The sequence below is a fragment of the Prionailurus viverrinus genome, chromosome D3, assembly GCF_022837055.1.
Source record: "Prionailurus viverrinus isolate Anna chromosome D3, UM_Priviv_1.0, whole genome shotgun sequence".
In the NCBI taxonomy this organism is placed as follows: domain Eukaryota; kingdom Metazoa; phylum Chordata; class Mammalia; order Carnivora; family Felidae; genus Prionailurus; species Prionailurus viverrinus.
This window is the reverse complement of record NC_062572.1, coordinates 41,985,515-42,000,926: the sequence shown is the minus strand read 5'-3', so window position 1 is coordinate 42,000,926 and position 15,412 is coordinate 41,985,515. Positions and strand designations below refer to the sequence as shown.

General features: G+C 40.1%; 1 protein-coding gene across 10 annotated transcripts in view; it reads right to left on the bottom strand.

The window, feature by feature from the left end:
- The window catches only part of MYOM1 (myomesin 1), a 207,696-nt gene that overhangs the window by 127,624 nt on the left and 64,660 nt on the right, over positions 1 to 15,412 (bottom strand). For 8 of the 10 annotated variants that reach the window (XM_047827904.1, XM_047827900.1, XM_047827896.1 and 5 more), the window contains one exon: positions 8,652 to 8,977. In XM_047827904.1, the coding sequence (XP_047683860.1) occupies positions 8,652 to 8,950 (299 nt within the window). In that variant the 5' untranslated portion in view covers positions 8,951 to 8,977. Of the gene's footprint in view, positions 1 to 8,651; positions 8,978 to 13,750; positions 13,880 to 15,412 lie in introns of all 10 variants that reach the window. The other 2 variants (XM_047827898.1, XM_047827905.1) reach the window with 1 other exon arrangement.

Genomic DNA, 15,412 nt, shown 5'->3' with positions numbered 1-15,412 from the left:
TTTCAACATGAATGTAGAACAGTCATGTGTTCTAGAAAAGGTGAAGGAGTAAAACACTGAGAGATTTAAATCTTTTGTGGTCCTTCTCTACACATACCCTTCAGTTTTTATCCATTTATGACTATTTTAGAAATTAACCCAGATTATGGCCTATTTTTAAGCAGAAGTGAAAAGGTTTACTCCATAGTTCCTAGATATTATATTATGCACGACACTTGAAGGAGATGCCTTATAAAGTTTTAGTCTGTGAACTGAAAATTGTCCAGGGTTTTAAAAAGTTAGTCTTATTATTTATAAGGCAGCCCAGAAATCCACATCCCACCCCACTTTGAGGATGGTCACTGTGGTTGCATGGAAGTTACCCCCCCTCCTTTGAGGTGCTCTTGCTTTCTCTTGTTTCATCTAGAAAGGCTGCTGTGGAAAAGGTCAAGCCTGTTGCTACGGCTCCCATGGGCTTCCAGAGTTCCGAAATCTCTGTAGGGAAGCTCAGTTACACTCTACTGCCCAGCCAGCCAGGAATAGAGCTAACATTTCACATTGGAGCCTGGGAGGTACCACTTTGCCCCTTTCCACCTTTGGCTGACCCATTCTATTCCTACTCTACTAAAGGACATGCCTTCCTTCTCACAGGATGGTTCACCTGTCTGTGGAAGATGAATGCCATTCTGGAGGTATCTTGTATCATCTAAACTTGAATTTAGCCTGCAAAAGAGCCCAGCAAATAACGGTTTTGAGTGACAGGGCAAAGCACAGGTAACAGAATGAATCACATCTTACCTGGCCTCAGTGTAAGTACCTGTGAAAGGAAGGGCTTAAGTTAGATGAGCTTTTGGTCTCTTCCTGTTTGACCATTCCACAGTTCTGTGGATCCACAAACTGCTGATAATATGAAGCGGTATTACCAGGAGTGACAGTCCCAGTTCTCTCCATGCAAACAAGCCACATGTTTATAGCAGTGATAGTAGGGACAGGAGATTGACATATGGCGAAGGCTACTCTCCTTGGATTCAGGGATTCAGAACATAACTCAGTTGGCTTATAAAGAAGTAATCGGCAGGGCACCTGGCTGGCTTGGTCAGCAGAGCATGTGACTCTTGATCTTGGGGTTGTAAGTTTGAGCCCCATGGTGGGTATAGAGATTACTTTAAAATAAAGTATTTTTTTGTAAAAAAAGAAGTAATTGGCAATAAACTTGCCTATTTCTTGGGGGAAAAAAGTAACTGACTTTTTTGCTTTCATTAGATTTTTCTCTGATCTTTTTCTTTCATATGGGAAATAATGTAACTCGTCATTTTCTTAGTATTTAAAATGTGGAAGACAAATCCCAGAACACTGAATTGACTTTTGTAATCCAGAAACTGTGGTGCTTTTTCCTTATATACAACAGTTAAGCTTTTATTTAGAGATGAGGCTATAAGACTATTTCTAGAGGAGAAAAGGTAAGAGTAGGCAACCTGGATATATCAGTGGCTTTCCAAACAAACTTCATTTCCCATAACTGCCTATAGTTCAATAATTTTTTGTAATTCATATTCGGCCGCTTGAATCTATAGGTGGACCTAAATCCCCATACAACTATGGTTATTTCAGGTGTTTTTCCTATTAAGTACCATAAAAAACCCTAACAGTGGAACAATGTACTTCATTGGATCTTGGGGAATGAAGAATAAGGGTATGGTTTTACCATCATTATACTGCCTAAAGAGACTCTCAGAAAATTCATTGTATAACAAATCTACATGGATCTTTTTGCAGCCTCAAAACTATGTGGCTATGGGAGTTGAAAAGCCCTGTGACAAATCTGGTAGAAGTAAGAATTCAGCAAAAGCTAATAAATCCAAAAATATGTTCACCATATCCTTTCTGACTGCCCATCTGCCCTGCCTGGACTACAGCATTGGCCTCCTATCTGGGTGACCTGCTTCTGCTCATGCACCAGTCTGTTCTCCACAGAGCAGCCACAGTGCTCCTGTCACAACTTAAGTCAGATCAAGTCATTTCTGTGCTCAAAACTTTGCCAAGACTCCCTCTAACTCAGAATAAAAAATTCTTACAATGGCCCACAAGGCCATTTGGTTGGCCATGCCCTGTCCATTTCCTTTCTGACATCTTCACGTACTTTCTCCTCACTCCTCTGTTCCCTCAGTGGCCTCGATGCTGTTCCTTGCTGAAAGGCCTTGTAGTGGCTGTTCTCAATGTCTGGTGCACCTTTCCCCCAGACAATTCCTTCTGCTACTTCACATCTTTGTTCAGATATCACCTTCCTGAGGAGGTCTGACTACTCTACTTAAAATTCAAACCTGCACCCCCACCCCACATACTGATGTGTCTTAGCCTACTTGATTTTTTTATTACTTCCATAACATCTATTACCTTCTAGAGTGATATAAAATTCAAGGCCCTCTTCATTATATTTATTGTTTATGGCCTGTCTCTCCATGCTAGAACATATCCTCCATGAGGGCAGGAATCTTTGTCAGTTTTGTTCAGCAATCTATCCCAAGCACCTAGAGCAGTGCTTAGCACACAGGAGGCATTCAATAAATAGTTAGTGAATGAATGGACAATACTTAAACCTCAGTGACTGTCCCCATGTGCTAGCTATTACATCAAGTACCTTATGTGATTATTTCTTTTAGACTTCCCAACATGAGGGATAAACATTTTCCCCATTTTACAGATGAAGAAACTGAGAGGTTAACTAGCTTATCTGAAGTCACAAGTCTAACTCCAAGTAAGCACAGCCTGTTTGACCCCAAAGACTATCCCCCTTTGCATTATAACATCTGGAAATGAATATGTAGAAAATGGATACTAATCTGATGCCAGCAGCTGAGGTCAAGACACAGAAATGTCCACAGGCAGTAGATTTCTTTGGTAACATCTTTTGAAACCACCCTAGGGTGGGAAATAGAGCAAGTTTTCAGGTTCCTCTCTGTCCTGCTGTAATCAAACCTGCCAATAAAAGACAGAGGCTTCTGTGTTCAGTGGTCTCTATTTTGAACATTGGTATCTTCTGTCTGAATTGGAATTGTTTTGAGCATTAGCATATTCTTTGCAAACTATAGTAGTTTCAAAAGAGGTTATTACTTGGGTAACCACCAAGGGTAGTTTATCAATGTGACATGAGTGTAGGTAAGGGCATAATTTAAAGTTAGGCAGAGGTGTGCCTGGGTGGCCTAGCTGGTTAAATGCCATACTTCAGTTCAGGTCATCATCTCACAGTTCATGAGTTCGGGCCCCACATAGGGCTCTGTGCTGACAGCTCAGAGCCTGGAGCCTTCTTTGGATTCTGCCTCCCTTTCTCCCTGCCCCTTCCCCCACCCTCTCTCTTTCGCGCTCTCTCTCTCTCAAAAACAAATAAATATTTAAAAAATTTTTAAAAAACAACAAAATTTAAAAAAATAAAGTTAGGCAGAATATCCCAGAAAAGTTACTCATGCCTCAGTTTTCTCGTCCCCACACTAGTGTCTTCTACAGTCCCTTGTGAGTCACTATGTCTGATTCTAAGTGACAAGTTAAAGAGTCTGTGAGGTTTCAAGTTTGGCATTCATGAATGCTCCTGGACCGATTGTTCCCTATTCTGAATCTTGTTATTGTGGTGCTCAATGGCTTTTCTAGTAGGAGGGCAAATAAAAGGAAACAATGAAAAATTATATATTGCCGCTTCAAGAAAAATCTGGTGGCTATGAGGTGAAGGGGAGTTGGCTGATCATAACTGTCACTGGGTACTCATGGAAAGGGTGGGGGGCTTGGGGTACGATGGGGGTTAAAATCATTATTCTATCATTTCTTAGTGCAAGGGAGAAAATTTATTTAGTCTACTTGGGCTCTAATTTTCTCATTTTTTTTCTTTAATGTTTATTTATTTTGGCAGAGAGAGAGAGACAGAGAAGAGAGCACAGGTGGGGCAGAGAGGGAGAGAGGGAGGGAAAGAATCCCAAGCAGGCTCTGCACTCTCAGCACAGAGCCTCACGAACTGTGAGATCATGACCTGAGCCAAAAGCAAGAGACCCATGTTCAACTGAGCCACCCGGGCACCCCAAATTTTCTCATTTTTAAAAAGAGAATAATAATTTCTACTTCTCAGGGTTACTGTAAAGATACAGTAGTATAGAGGATACTGTGCTGAATTGCATCATATGGGTTGAATTTCAACTGCTTAGAATTAAGAAATTCAATATCTACCATTACCACAGGGTTGAGGGACAACTCTAAATCCCTCCATCATCCTACAACTATGCTGTGTTGTCTCTGCTTTTTGAAAGTTATTCATTCCTACCAAGTGTAACAAAATATTTCATTTATTATTTCCATCTTAATGTGTGATCCAGCTTACTGAAAAGAAAGTTACCATGATTTCCATAATATCACACTCCCTATAAACATCTGCCTTAATTCATCCTAACTTCGTATAATATTGGTATTGGGAAAGGGACCCTCAGGCCACACGCTGGGTTGTCTGATGTTTATATTCACACTTTCTAGTGCAGCGGTTCTGACCTTTGTTGAGTCACAGTGTTCTCTGGGAATCTGATAAAAACTACGGTCTTTCTCAGCAAAAACAAATTCTCAACTGTGCCTAATTTTGCACATAATTTCAGATCAACCAAGACCCTGTTGAAATCTATTCAAGGATAGAAGTTAAGAACTCTTGCCGAATGGTAGTTATAAGTACCATTTCTCCTTTAATCACTGATAGTATTTGTGGATTATTTGCATGAAACAATAATCTTGTGTCACTTTGTCTTCCTGAATTACTTTAATTTAGGGGTTTTTTTTCACTGTGACTAAGAATAAAGGCATTTATAATAAGTGTTCCAGGATTTATTTTATAACCCTTGGCTTACAATTCAATTGGTAACTGATCTGTGCTTATAACCACATTGACGCTGAACGAGCCATTGTTCCTAAGATTTACTGAGGTCAGCCAAGCCCTGAGCACATATCAGTCTCCATAGTTTCCATTTTACCACTGGACATCTAATAACAAAGCAGAGGGTAAAAATAGATCAAGCCTAGTGTTTACATACATTCCACAGAATTGCATTTATAACGCTAAGGATTTTAATCAACAACACTTGTCACAATCCAAAGAGAGATATTTCATTTAGCGGGGAAAAGTTGCTCCTCCATTTTGAGAGAACGAAAATACAACCTAAAGGAATTACGAAGATTCTGAAATGTTCAAAGAATATTATCTGCACCTGTTAGCTCTAGGTCTAAAAAAAGAAAAACTAAAATAACCCCAGGGTTAGGTTGGCTTTCTTTTCCTTTACATTGCATTACATAAAGGGAAAAAAATTGGTGTTTTCTTCCCTCTCTTGTTTCTGGGTCAACATTTCTAGGTTAGTATATTTCTACCAAGAGTCTGAGTTCTTCAACATTAAAGCCATTAATGAATACCTACCTACCTTCCTGCCTACATAAAATACAGACATAGTAGGAAAGAACACGATGTGAAGTTGAGTATAGGAAAATAATTACAGTTCCATTTCCTATAGAAAGCTTATTATGTGAGGCTTTTAAAGCTGAAATGGCTACGTGTTCCAAAGATAACACAGAGCAATTTTTTTCTGAATAAAATATAAAAATGCTCAAAGTTCAATTACTAATGTTTAATATAATATATCCAATTATAAATAAATATGAATAGGGGTGCCTGGGTGGCTCGGTCAGTTGAGCGTCCGACTTCGGCTCATGTCATGATCTCACAGTTTGTGAGTTCGAGCCCTGCATCGGGCTCTGTGCTGACAGCTCTGAGCCTGGAGCCTGTTTTGGATTCTGTGTCTTCCTCTCTCTCTGCCCCTCCCCTACTCGTGCTCTGTCTTTCTCTGCCTCTCAAAAATAAAGAAAAGTAATAAAAAAATGTTTTTAATAAATATGAATATTACACATATGGTTAAAAGAAGAATTTGTTTAAAATTTTAACATAAAATTTAGCAGTAGAGTTGAAGAAGTGAAGATCTCTTTTAAATACAAATTCATAGGGCACCTGGGTGGCTCAGTCAGTTAACCGTCCGACTTCAGCTCAGGTCATAATCTTGCGGTTCATGAGTTCCAGCCCCACGTCAGGCTCTGTGCTGTCAGCTCAGAGCCTGAAGCCTGCTTTGGATTCTGTGACTCCCTCTCTCTCTGCCCCTCCCCTGCTCATGTTCTCTCAAAAATAAATAAACTTCAAAAAAATTTTAATACAAATGCAGAAAACTCTATAGATTCTATAGCCTTGGGGAAAGGAAATAAATACACAAGCAGTGACATTAACAACTATACAATAATGAAAATACCCATCTTCTACCTCTTCTATAGACTCAGCACAGTCTTGGAAAATGGATATTTAAAATGTAATCCTCCTCTATTACAAGACAGCTGCTTTCCTAAATGAGGTTCTTAATGTTCTATGGAACATTCTTCAGAACAAAATGATGCTGCCACATACACATGGTGTTAATTCCCCCTAACTTTCCTTTGGAAGGCAGTTCATCTGAAGCAAGTGCTAAAAGAAATGAATTCACCTTAGCGACAATATTTCCATATTTACAGCCAACACAAAGTCCTTCTGAATATCCCATGAAAGTGAGATGGCAAGATGATCCTGTTCCATTTTAAATGGAATTTTATAACGTTGCCATCATATATCCTAGGTAAGCCCCAGCAGACTCTGGCTCTGTTACTGAACAGAGCAGAAACTCCCAGGAGGTCCCTGCTCGTGCCCAAGGAACAACAGCTGTAGATCAGGTGCTGCTTAAACCCACTGGGGATTCATTCAGGAATTTCTTCCTTCAGAAATCATCCTCACTTTGATTCATACAAACCACTGTGTTATTTCCTTAATAATACCTTTAAATCCCAGAAATAAACACTTTTCTAGTTGTCCTAACAGATATTTTGTGGACTTAAATTTTGTAAAACTTAAAATTATATTATTATGTTTACAACAAAAGAATGCAACTATGCCAGATGCTTTGGAGGGGATTCAAGGCAGCAAGTGGTTATTTACCACATAGTCCAAAAATGTCTATGTTTTCAAGTTCAGCAATTTCTTCTGTGGACTATAGATTTTTTTTAATATTTTTTAACATTTATTTATTTTTGAGAGACTGAGAGAGACAGAGTGTGAGTGGGGGAGGGTCAGAGAGAAGGTGACACAGAATCCGAAGCAGGCTCCAGGCTCCAGGCTCCGAGCTGTCAGCACACAGCCCTACATGGGGCTCAAACCCACAAACCACAAGATCATGACCTGAGCTGAAGTTGGACACTTAACTGACTGGGCCACCCAAGTGCCCCAGGATTTTTAATAAAATCACATAAATCTTGCAAGTGTTTTTTTGATTCCCATGAAACATTTCATTCTGGATATCAAGAAAATAAAAACTGGCTTGGGCTGAGAAAGTAAGCATCTGGCCAGCATTCATCAGGCTGGAACAAAAGACACAGAAGCCAATTGCAAAGTTCACAGGAAACATTTCTCCAAGGGATACTGCTGCTGTAAAAGGTTGTGGTAACCTCCTTCTTTGTGTGACTACAGATCACTGAGAAACTTTCTTCTCTAATATCAAAGATTATCAGTAAATTTGCCATTTGAAATTTTATCAGTGAGAATGAGACAATGTACTCTTACCTGGATGACCCCAGTCACTGTTGACAAAGCAGCCTCAGTTCCCAACCCTGGGGCTGAGCTCCCACATTAAGGGTTTCTGGATACAACAGTCCTCATTTATCTCAACTTCACTGTTTCCAGTAGAAACAGGACCCTGGGTTCACTTTGCGAACCAAACCTGCATGTAAACTCCACTCTTCCTAGAATGCTATAGTAACTCTCTTTCCTCTGTGGCGTGGTCTCCCTCATTGCAATGGGTTGATCAATCTACTTTGATCAAAATACAGATTTATTCCTGGTATTCTTAAGCTGACTGAGATAAGGGCCTAGTTTTATAAAATGTTCTAGCTGGGGTGCCTCTGTGGCTCAGTCGGTTGAGCGTCCAACTTCAGCTCAGCTCATGATCTCACACTCGATGAGTTCGAGACCTGCATCGGGCCCTGTGCTGACAGCTCAAAGCCTGGAGCCTGCTTCAGATTCTGTGTCTCCCTCTCTCTCTGCCCCTCCCTTGATCATGCTCTGTCTCTCTCAGTCTCAAAAATAAATAAAAACATAAAGTGTTCTAGCTAAAGAAAATATCTGCTGCCTGAACAATAGCTCAGAATTGGTTCTCAGATATTGAAAAAGTAGAACACATCTCTGCTGTAGTTTGGGCGCCTGTGACCTGTGAATTTTTAATTCTATACTGGCTTCTCATCTAAGTAGAAACATTCTGAGGGCCAGGAAACCTGCTGTGAGTGTTGAAATGATATTTTCTGGCTCTGCTGCTGCTGAATGTTGAAATCAATCTGTGGCAAAACTTCTCTGCTTCTAGCAATATCACAGTTGGCAATGCAAGCAAGGCATGCCAGTGTGATTATAAAGTGTGAAATTCAAAGAGATGTAAAGGGAAACAGGTAGACAGAAGTCCCAGGTCTCCCAAACACATGGCCTCACTCCACACCTGGTTTAAATGTAGGGCTGCCAGATTAAAAAGAAAGGGAAATGATGTAGGAGGGTTATTCAGAGAACGTGCCTTTGCCCTAAGGTTGGAAGGCTGCTTTTGACATACCCGTGGGAGTAGCCATAATCATAGGCTGAGGCTGTCTTCCCACTGGCTGCAGATGCATGGGTGGACGCAGTGGCCCGAGAGGCCTGCTGCTGGTACGAGGCAGCGGATGCCTGGCTGAAGGCCTCAGATTCCTGGCGGTGCGCGGCAGAGGACCGGCTGCTGTAGGCCGTGGAGCCGTGGGTGTAGATGGCAGAACTTTTCTTCTCCTGCTGGTAGTGGCTCATGGTGGTGCGAAGGTCCTTGTTGCGGTAGCTGCTGTCATAGTGCTGGTGGAGCTTCTGATAAAATGGCAAAGACATCGTGTGCCCCGGAGGGAACCAGGTAACCTATAAGAAAGTAGCAAGTTTTGAGTGAATTATTAATATTAAGTAACAAGTGGGCACCTGGGTGGCTCAGTCAGTTAAGTGTTCAATTCTTCTTTTTTCTTTTTTAATGTTTATTTATTTATTTTTGAGAGAGAGAGAGAGAGAGAGAGAGAGAGAGGGGTAGGGGCAGAGAGACAGGGAGAGAATCCCAAGCAAGCTCTGCACTGTTAGCACAGAACCCAATGTGGGGCTTGACCTCACAAATTCTGAGATCACCACCTGAGCCAAAACCAAGAGTCGGATGCTCAATTGACTGAGCCACCCAGGCACCCCTAAGTTTCCGATTCTTGATTTCGGTTCAGGTCATGATCTCACGGTTTCGTGAGTTCAAGCCCCATGTCAGGCTCTGTGCTGACTGTGCAGGGCCTGCTTGGGATTCTCTGTCTCCCTCTCTCTCTCTGCCCCTCCCCTACTTGCTCTCTCTCTCCCTCTCTCTCTCTCTCGACATAAAAAAAAAAAAAAAAGAAAAAGAAAAACAAAAGAAAGAAACAAGTCATCTAAACCAATATGCAAAAGTTAATACTCTTATCTTTTCCAAAGAGCAAATGGAAAATGATGTGAAGGTTAGCTTAACCGGTTACTCAGCAAACTTTCTACTTCATGGCCCACTTAAGCCCCCTCCTGCCATTAGGTCTTCTAATAGTGCAGGTTTCTTTTTGTTTGTTTGTTTTAATATCTAGGAGGTCTTTACAAAATTTCCCTACTCTGGCTATTTGCTTTTTCCTCAGGCCTTTCATAATATGTATTTCTAATTTTCTGGCATTTCATTCTGATGGGGGCTTCTACTGGGAGAATATGTAATGAGGAGAGCCTGTGTATAGTCAAAGTGGTTTTCATTCAACAAATAATTACTGAGCACTTACTATGAGCCTGGTTCTGTTCCAGCACAAGAAATACACAGATGAACAAAACAAACAAAATCCCTGCTCTGATAACTTTATATAGGACCTTATATTCTATAGCAGGAGATAGCCAATAGAGAAAATAACTAAAATGTAAGGTAAACAGAATGTGTTAAATGCTACAGTCAAAAACAAAGGGGGAAAAAAACAAAGAGTTGGGATGCAATTTTAGACAGCCTCATCAGGGATAGCTTCTGAGCATGAGAGTGACATCTGAGCATGAGAATATCAGAGGAAGAGTGTTTTAGATGGAAGACCATTGCAAAGACACGAGGGTTTGAGCGTGCCTGTTGTACTCCAGGAGTAGCAAGTGGCAGTGAAGCTGCAAGGAGTGAGCAGGGTGCAAAGAGAGGTATAGGAGAGGATATGTTGGGCATAGGGTGGGAGGGTAGACAGTGTAGGGCCCGAGAAGTGACTGCAAAGACTTTGTCTTTTACTCTGAAAGGGCAGAAAAACCATCAAAAGGTTACAAGCTGAGACTCATTGTGGCTGATATATAAATGATAGACTACTGAGAGACAAGAAGGAAAGCCAGGAGACCAATCAGAAGGCTGTTATGGGGGTGTCTGCCTGGCTCAGTTGGTGGACTCTTCATCTTGGGGTTGTGGGTTCAAGCCCCACACTGGGTGGAGAGATTACTTAAAAATAAAACTTTTAAAAAAATAAAAACAAATTTTAAAAAAAGAAGGCTGTTATGAGCTACGTTGTATTCCCCCAGATTCATATGTTGAAGTCCCAACCACCAGTACTTCAGAATGTGACTACATTTGGAGATAGGGTCGTTACAGAGGAAATGAGGTTAAAATGAGATCATTGGGATGGGCCCTCAGTCAATATGACTGGTGTCTCTGTAAGAAGAGAAAGTTAGGACACAGACATGTACATATACAGAGGAAGACTCTGTGAAGAGGGACAAGAAGATCATCTATAAAGGGGGCCTCAAAACACAACAACTCTGCCCATACCTTGATCTCAGATTTGTAGCCTCCAGAATTGTGACAAGATACATTTCTGTTGTTTAAGCCACCCAGTCTATGGTACCTTGTTAGGGCAGCCCTAGCAAATGAATACAAAGGCCACTGCAATAGTCCAGGCTAGACATGAAGATGGTGGCAGTGGAAGTGTGAAAAGTGATCAGACTCTGCACGTGTCTTGAAGGTGGAACCAACAGCATTTGCTGAAAGTTCTGAATTAGGGTGTGAAACAAAGAGGAGTGAGAGACGATGCTGAGGTTTTTGCCTGAGTGACTGGAAGAATGAAGTTGTTGACTGAGATGGGCAGGAGTGTCATAAAGCACAGTTAGGGATGGAAGTACAGGAGATGGGTTTGAGATATACTACAATGGAGATACCTGCTAGATATCCAAGTGGAGATGTTAAGGTGGACACATGACTTTGGGCCACGGGGTAAAGGTCCAGGATGGACACCTACCTTTGGGAATCAGCAACATATGGATGGTATGCAAAGCCAAAAAAATAGATCAGAATGATTATAAATGGAAAAAGAAGTTCTAGGACTGAACCTTGGAGTTTGCTTATATGATTGACCCTTGAACAATGGCAGGGGTTAGAAGTGGCAACCTCCGCCTGCACCCAGACAGTGGAAAATCCACATATAAACTTTGACCCCCCCAAACTTAACTACTAATAGCCAACTGTTGACTAGAAGCCTTACTGATAATATACACAGTAGATAAACACATATTTTGCACATTATATGTATTATATACTGTATTATTACAATAAAGCCAGATAAAAGAAAATATTAAGGAATCAAAAAGAAAATAGATTTACAGTGCTGTACTATATTTATCAAAAAAATGTTGTGTATAAGAGGGGCCATGCAGTTCAAACCCATGTTATTTAAGGGTCAACTGTATTATCCTGTAATGAGCTCTCTCAAATCCCATGAACACTTGAAAAAGGTATAGTGTCAAACCAGACAATTTGCTCCATTAAGAATATGAAGGCTTCTAGTCTTCTTACATAAAGAAGTAAGAAAGTCAGCCATCAGTGTAGAAGGTTGCACTGTGAACTTCAGCTAACAGTTCAACTGACAAAGATAAGTCTGTGTAGCAGAGAAAGGGGAGGCTTCACATTGTATGAGTTTTCTTGAATGCTGTGTCCACTGACAGGAGTTGTATCAGTCACACTGACAATGTTGGAGGAAATAATAGTTTTATAGGAGTCCCTCCACCCATTTTTAATACTTTTGTGCATGTTCTGAAATGTGATTTGTAAATTTTACAAGTAAAAGTCATTGTGAGGTAATCAGTTTTTTCCAAATCTCTTTTTTGATTATTTTAAATGAGGAATGAATTCTTCTAAAGTTGCCATATTTTTTGTCAGGGTTAAATCAACTTTTTATTTAGACTCTTTTGTAAGTCAGCATGCATTCCCTAGGGAAGAAAATCCAGCAAACTCCACTCCAGAAATATTTATCTTGGGGCTCATGGAAGATATCAGTCTACATGGCATTTCCCAAGAGGAAAAAAATAGCTACTAGCAAGCAACTTTGCTTCAACCCTTAAATAGATTGCTATCTTCTGTTCTAAAACATACAGAATAATTACCATATGTAATGAATAACTATTAGATAAATTTTGATTTAAAAAGAATTAGAATATATTAATACAGAAATATGTTAGGCAGTTATAAAGATAATAGATAAGTTTCTTTAATGATGCATACTACATTGCACATGGCAAAGGTTGTTTAAAAGATGTCCAAACAAATGAATGACCTTCCTATGTATTAAGTTATAAGACAAGTTCATATAAGCTCACGTGACTTGAAATGCTTACATTTTCACAAAGTAAAATCTTTAAATATTTTGCCCCAGTTCTATTTTGTACTTCTTTATTTCTATTTTGCCCCAATTCTATTTTCTACTCTCTTTATTTCTATTTTGCCCTCAGTAGATTTATTTTTAATAGTACTTAACATTGCAGGCACATCCATAATGTATTACAAGTAAACAGGGTCTGGCTTGTAGTCGTCAGAGCTGGTTGCCTCTGCTCTGACCTCTGGAACGAAGGTACAACTACCTTCGCTTCAAGTAAGTGAGGATTATCCCCAACACGTGACAGTTAGAGTATGCGGGGAGGCAAGATGGTTAAGACTGGCATTTTCTTTCTGAATATAATTTGGGAATTTGGGGAGAAATACTGTTTACAAAATTATAATCCTGAGATGATACTTTTGTGCGTTAGAGGCCCAAAGCTGATTAGAATCATTCACAGAAAGTGTGAACTTTAGGATCATCGTGTGGGGATCTGTGTTGCTACTGAACTATGACTTAACCATTTTTGGGTCAGAAATATCATAATGCACTCTTACATTTGTCCACATGGCATTGACATAACAAAATCACTGAATTCGAAACTAGGGACTTCTGAGTGAATTTACCTCCTCTTGGTCTAATTTGTAATCAGGGAATATTGTAGGCATGTGGAAAACAGAAAACATATTACTTGCTGTCATCTCATCCATTCCAGATTCCAACCAAACCACAGAACTATAACTTGGAAAGAGTACTTGGACTCACACTTACAGTTCCACCTGAGACAGATCTTATCTCCTTATAGTTCCAGGAACAGTAGCTTAACTTAAAAAGAACAGCGTGATGTGAGAGAATAGCTGTGCCAGCAGAAACTGGCACCCTGCTGCTTTTGTCTTCCCGCCCAGGGGCTCCACTTTCCTATTTCTCTGCTATTCTGACAGCTCTTTGAGCAAACCACTGAACTCACAAGATAGAAAGAAACCACATGCATGCAATGCTGTTAAGCACCTAAAATATCAAGTGCATTCTTCTGCCTCAGTGTCACACTTACCAGTTTGCAAAGGAGCGATGGTGGTGCACAAATGCTCCGAGGTGGCTGTGGAGCTGGACAAGAGAATGAAAAGCCCACGGAGGATGAATCCCAAAGAAAACGTGAAGAGGCAGGCCTAAAGACAGGACCCTGGGGACCAGTTCAAAAATAATGCATGTGGTCAGGCTGTAGAATGTCAGAGCCACACAGCCAGCCTTTTATGGCCAAGAAGGCAGACAAATATAGCAGCAAGTGGATGGGGTGGGTAGTCCTAACCAAGAGGAGGAGAGAGGCACTGGCAGGTAGCTGCCTCAGTCACGTACTTACATTAATGCCAGTCAATGGGTCTGTCCTGATTTCACCAAATGCAGGATTTTTATGAGGCTGGAAGAGCTATTTTCAATATGTCTTTTATGGCTGGATATTTAAAAGTGTAATGGAAAAAGGAGTTTGTGTTGTGAACTAAAAATAGGTGTGGTAATCTGATTCCCAAAATGGACTTCATGGAATTTTAATGCCAAGATATGGTTCTGGGTGTGCTGTTCGTAACACATGTACAGTACATTTAAAAGGCACAAGGTTTAAAAAGAACTTGAGGCTAACTAAAGGCAAAACATGTAAAAAATGGGTCCCATGTGGTGGCAACTTTGGCCTGACAATACACAGTCACTGTTTCTCTCATGCTTCAAAGTCACAGCTTCAGGCTTGAGTATTTGAATCCCTTTTTTCACTAATTAAAGCCTTTGAGAAGCAACACGTTTTTCTCTTTGCCAAAGTCACAGTAGGGTCAGTTTATCTAACCAGAGATTCTTTCTTTGTTTTTCAGACTATGTAGCAAATTAACAGGTGGTAGAACCTGGTGGTTAGAGTCTACATTTTGGATTCAGACTAGAGCTAGATTCCTGACCATCGATTCAACCTCAAGCAATTTATTTCTCCTTCCTAAGCTTCATTTTCCTTCTCTACAAAATATATCCAAATTATGAGAATGCCGTAGAGATTCAATGAGATAATGCATTTAACCCAGTGATTACCACGTAACAGTAAACATCAACTATTATTACTGATAGAAAAATTTGAGAGCTCATTGTTCATATTATATGTACTGAACTGGTTAAGCTCCAACATGATATTACAGTGATATCACCTCAAGTGAATACAGATCACTTGTAACTATAAAATATTAAACAGACCTAATATTGTAGTCTATAATTACTTTCTTGATGATAACTACAGTTAACACTGAGACCCTGTGATAGGCACTTTATATACAGGACCTCATTTAATTCTCATAATTTCCTGCAAGCGAGGTATAATCAGCTTTACTATATAGCCAAGGAAATCAAGGTTTTGAAGGCAAAGTCATTTACCAAAGATCACCCAGCTAGTAAATGACAAATGCAATTAATTTAATCCATATTTGGACTCCAAATCCCAGCACTTCTTGCCATGCATTGATGTATCCTCTAGTGACACTTCGTTTACAAGAAACTAGGTATTCTGTGAGTCTCTCTTACATTATGCTCTGCTTCTGAGCTATCCAAAGTATGTAAAAGAATGCATTCCATTTAGTCCTGATGCTGTTTCCTGGTAAAATTTAACTTGGCATTTCTTCATCAACATATACCTCCTGTCAGTGTGCATTTGAGCTATTTGGAATCCATATGAGAGTTTTCCAAGTTT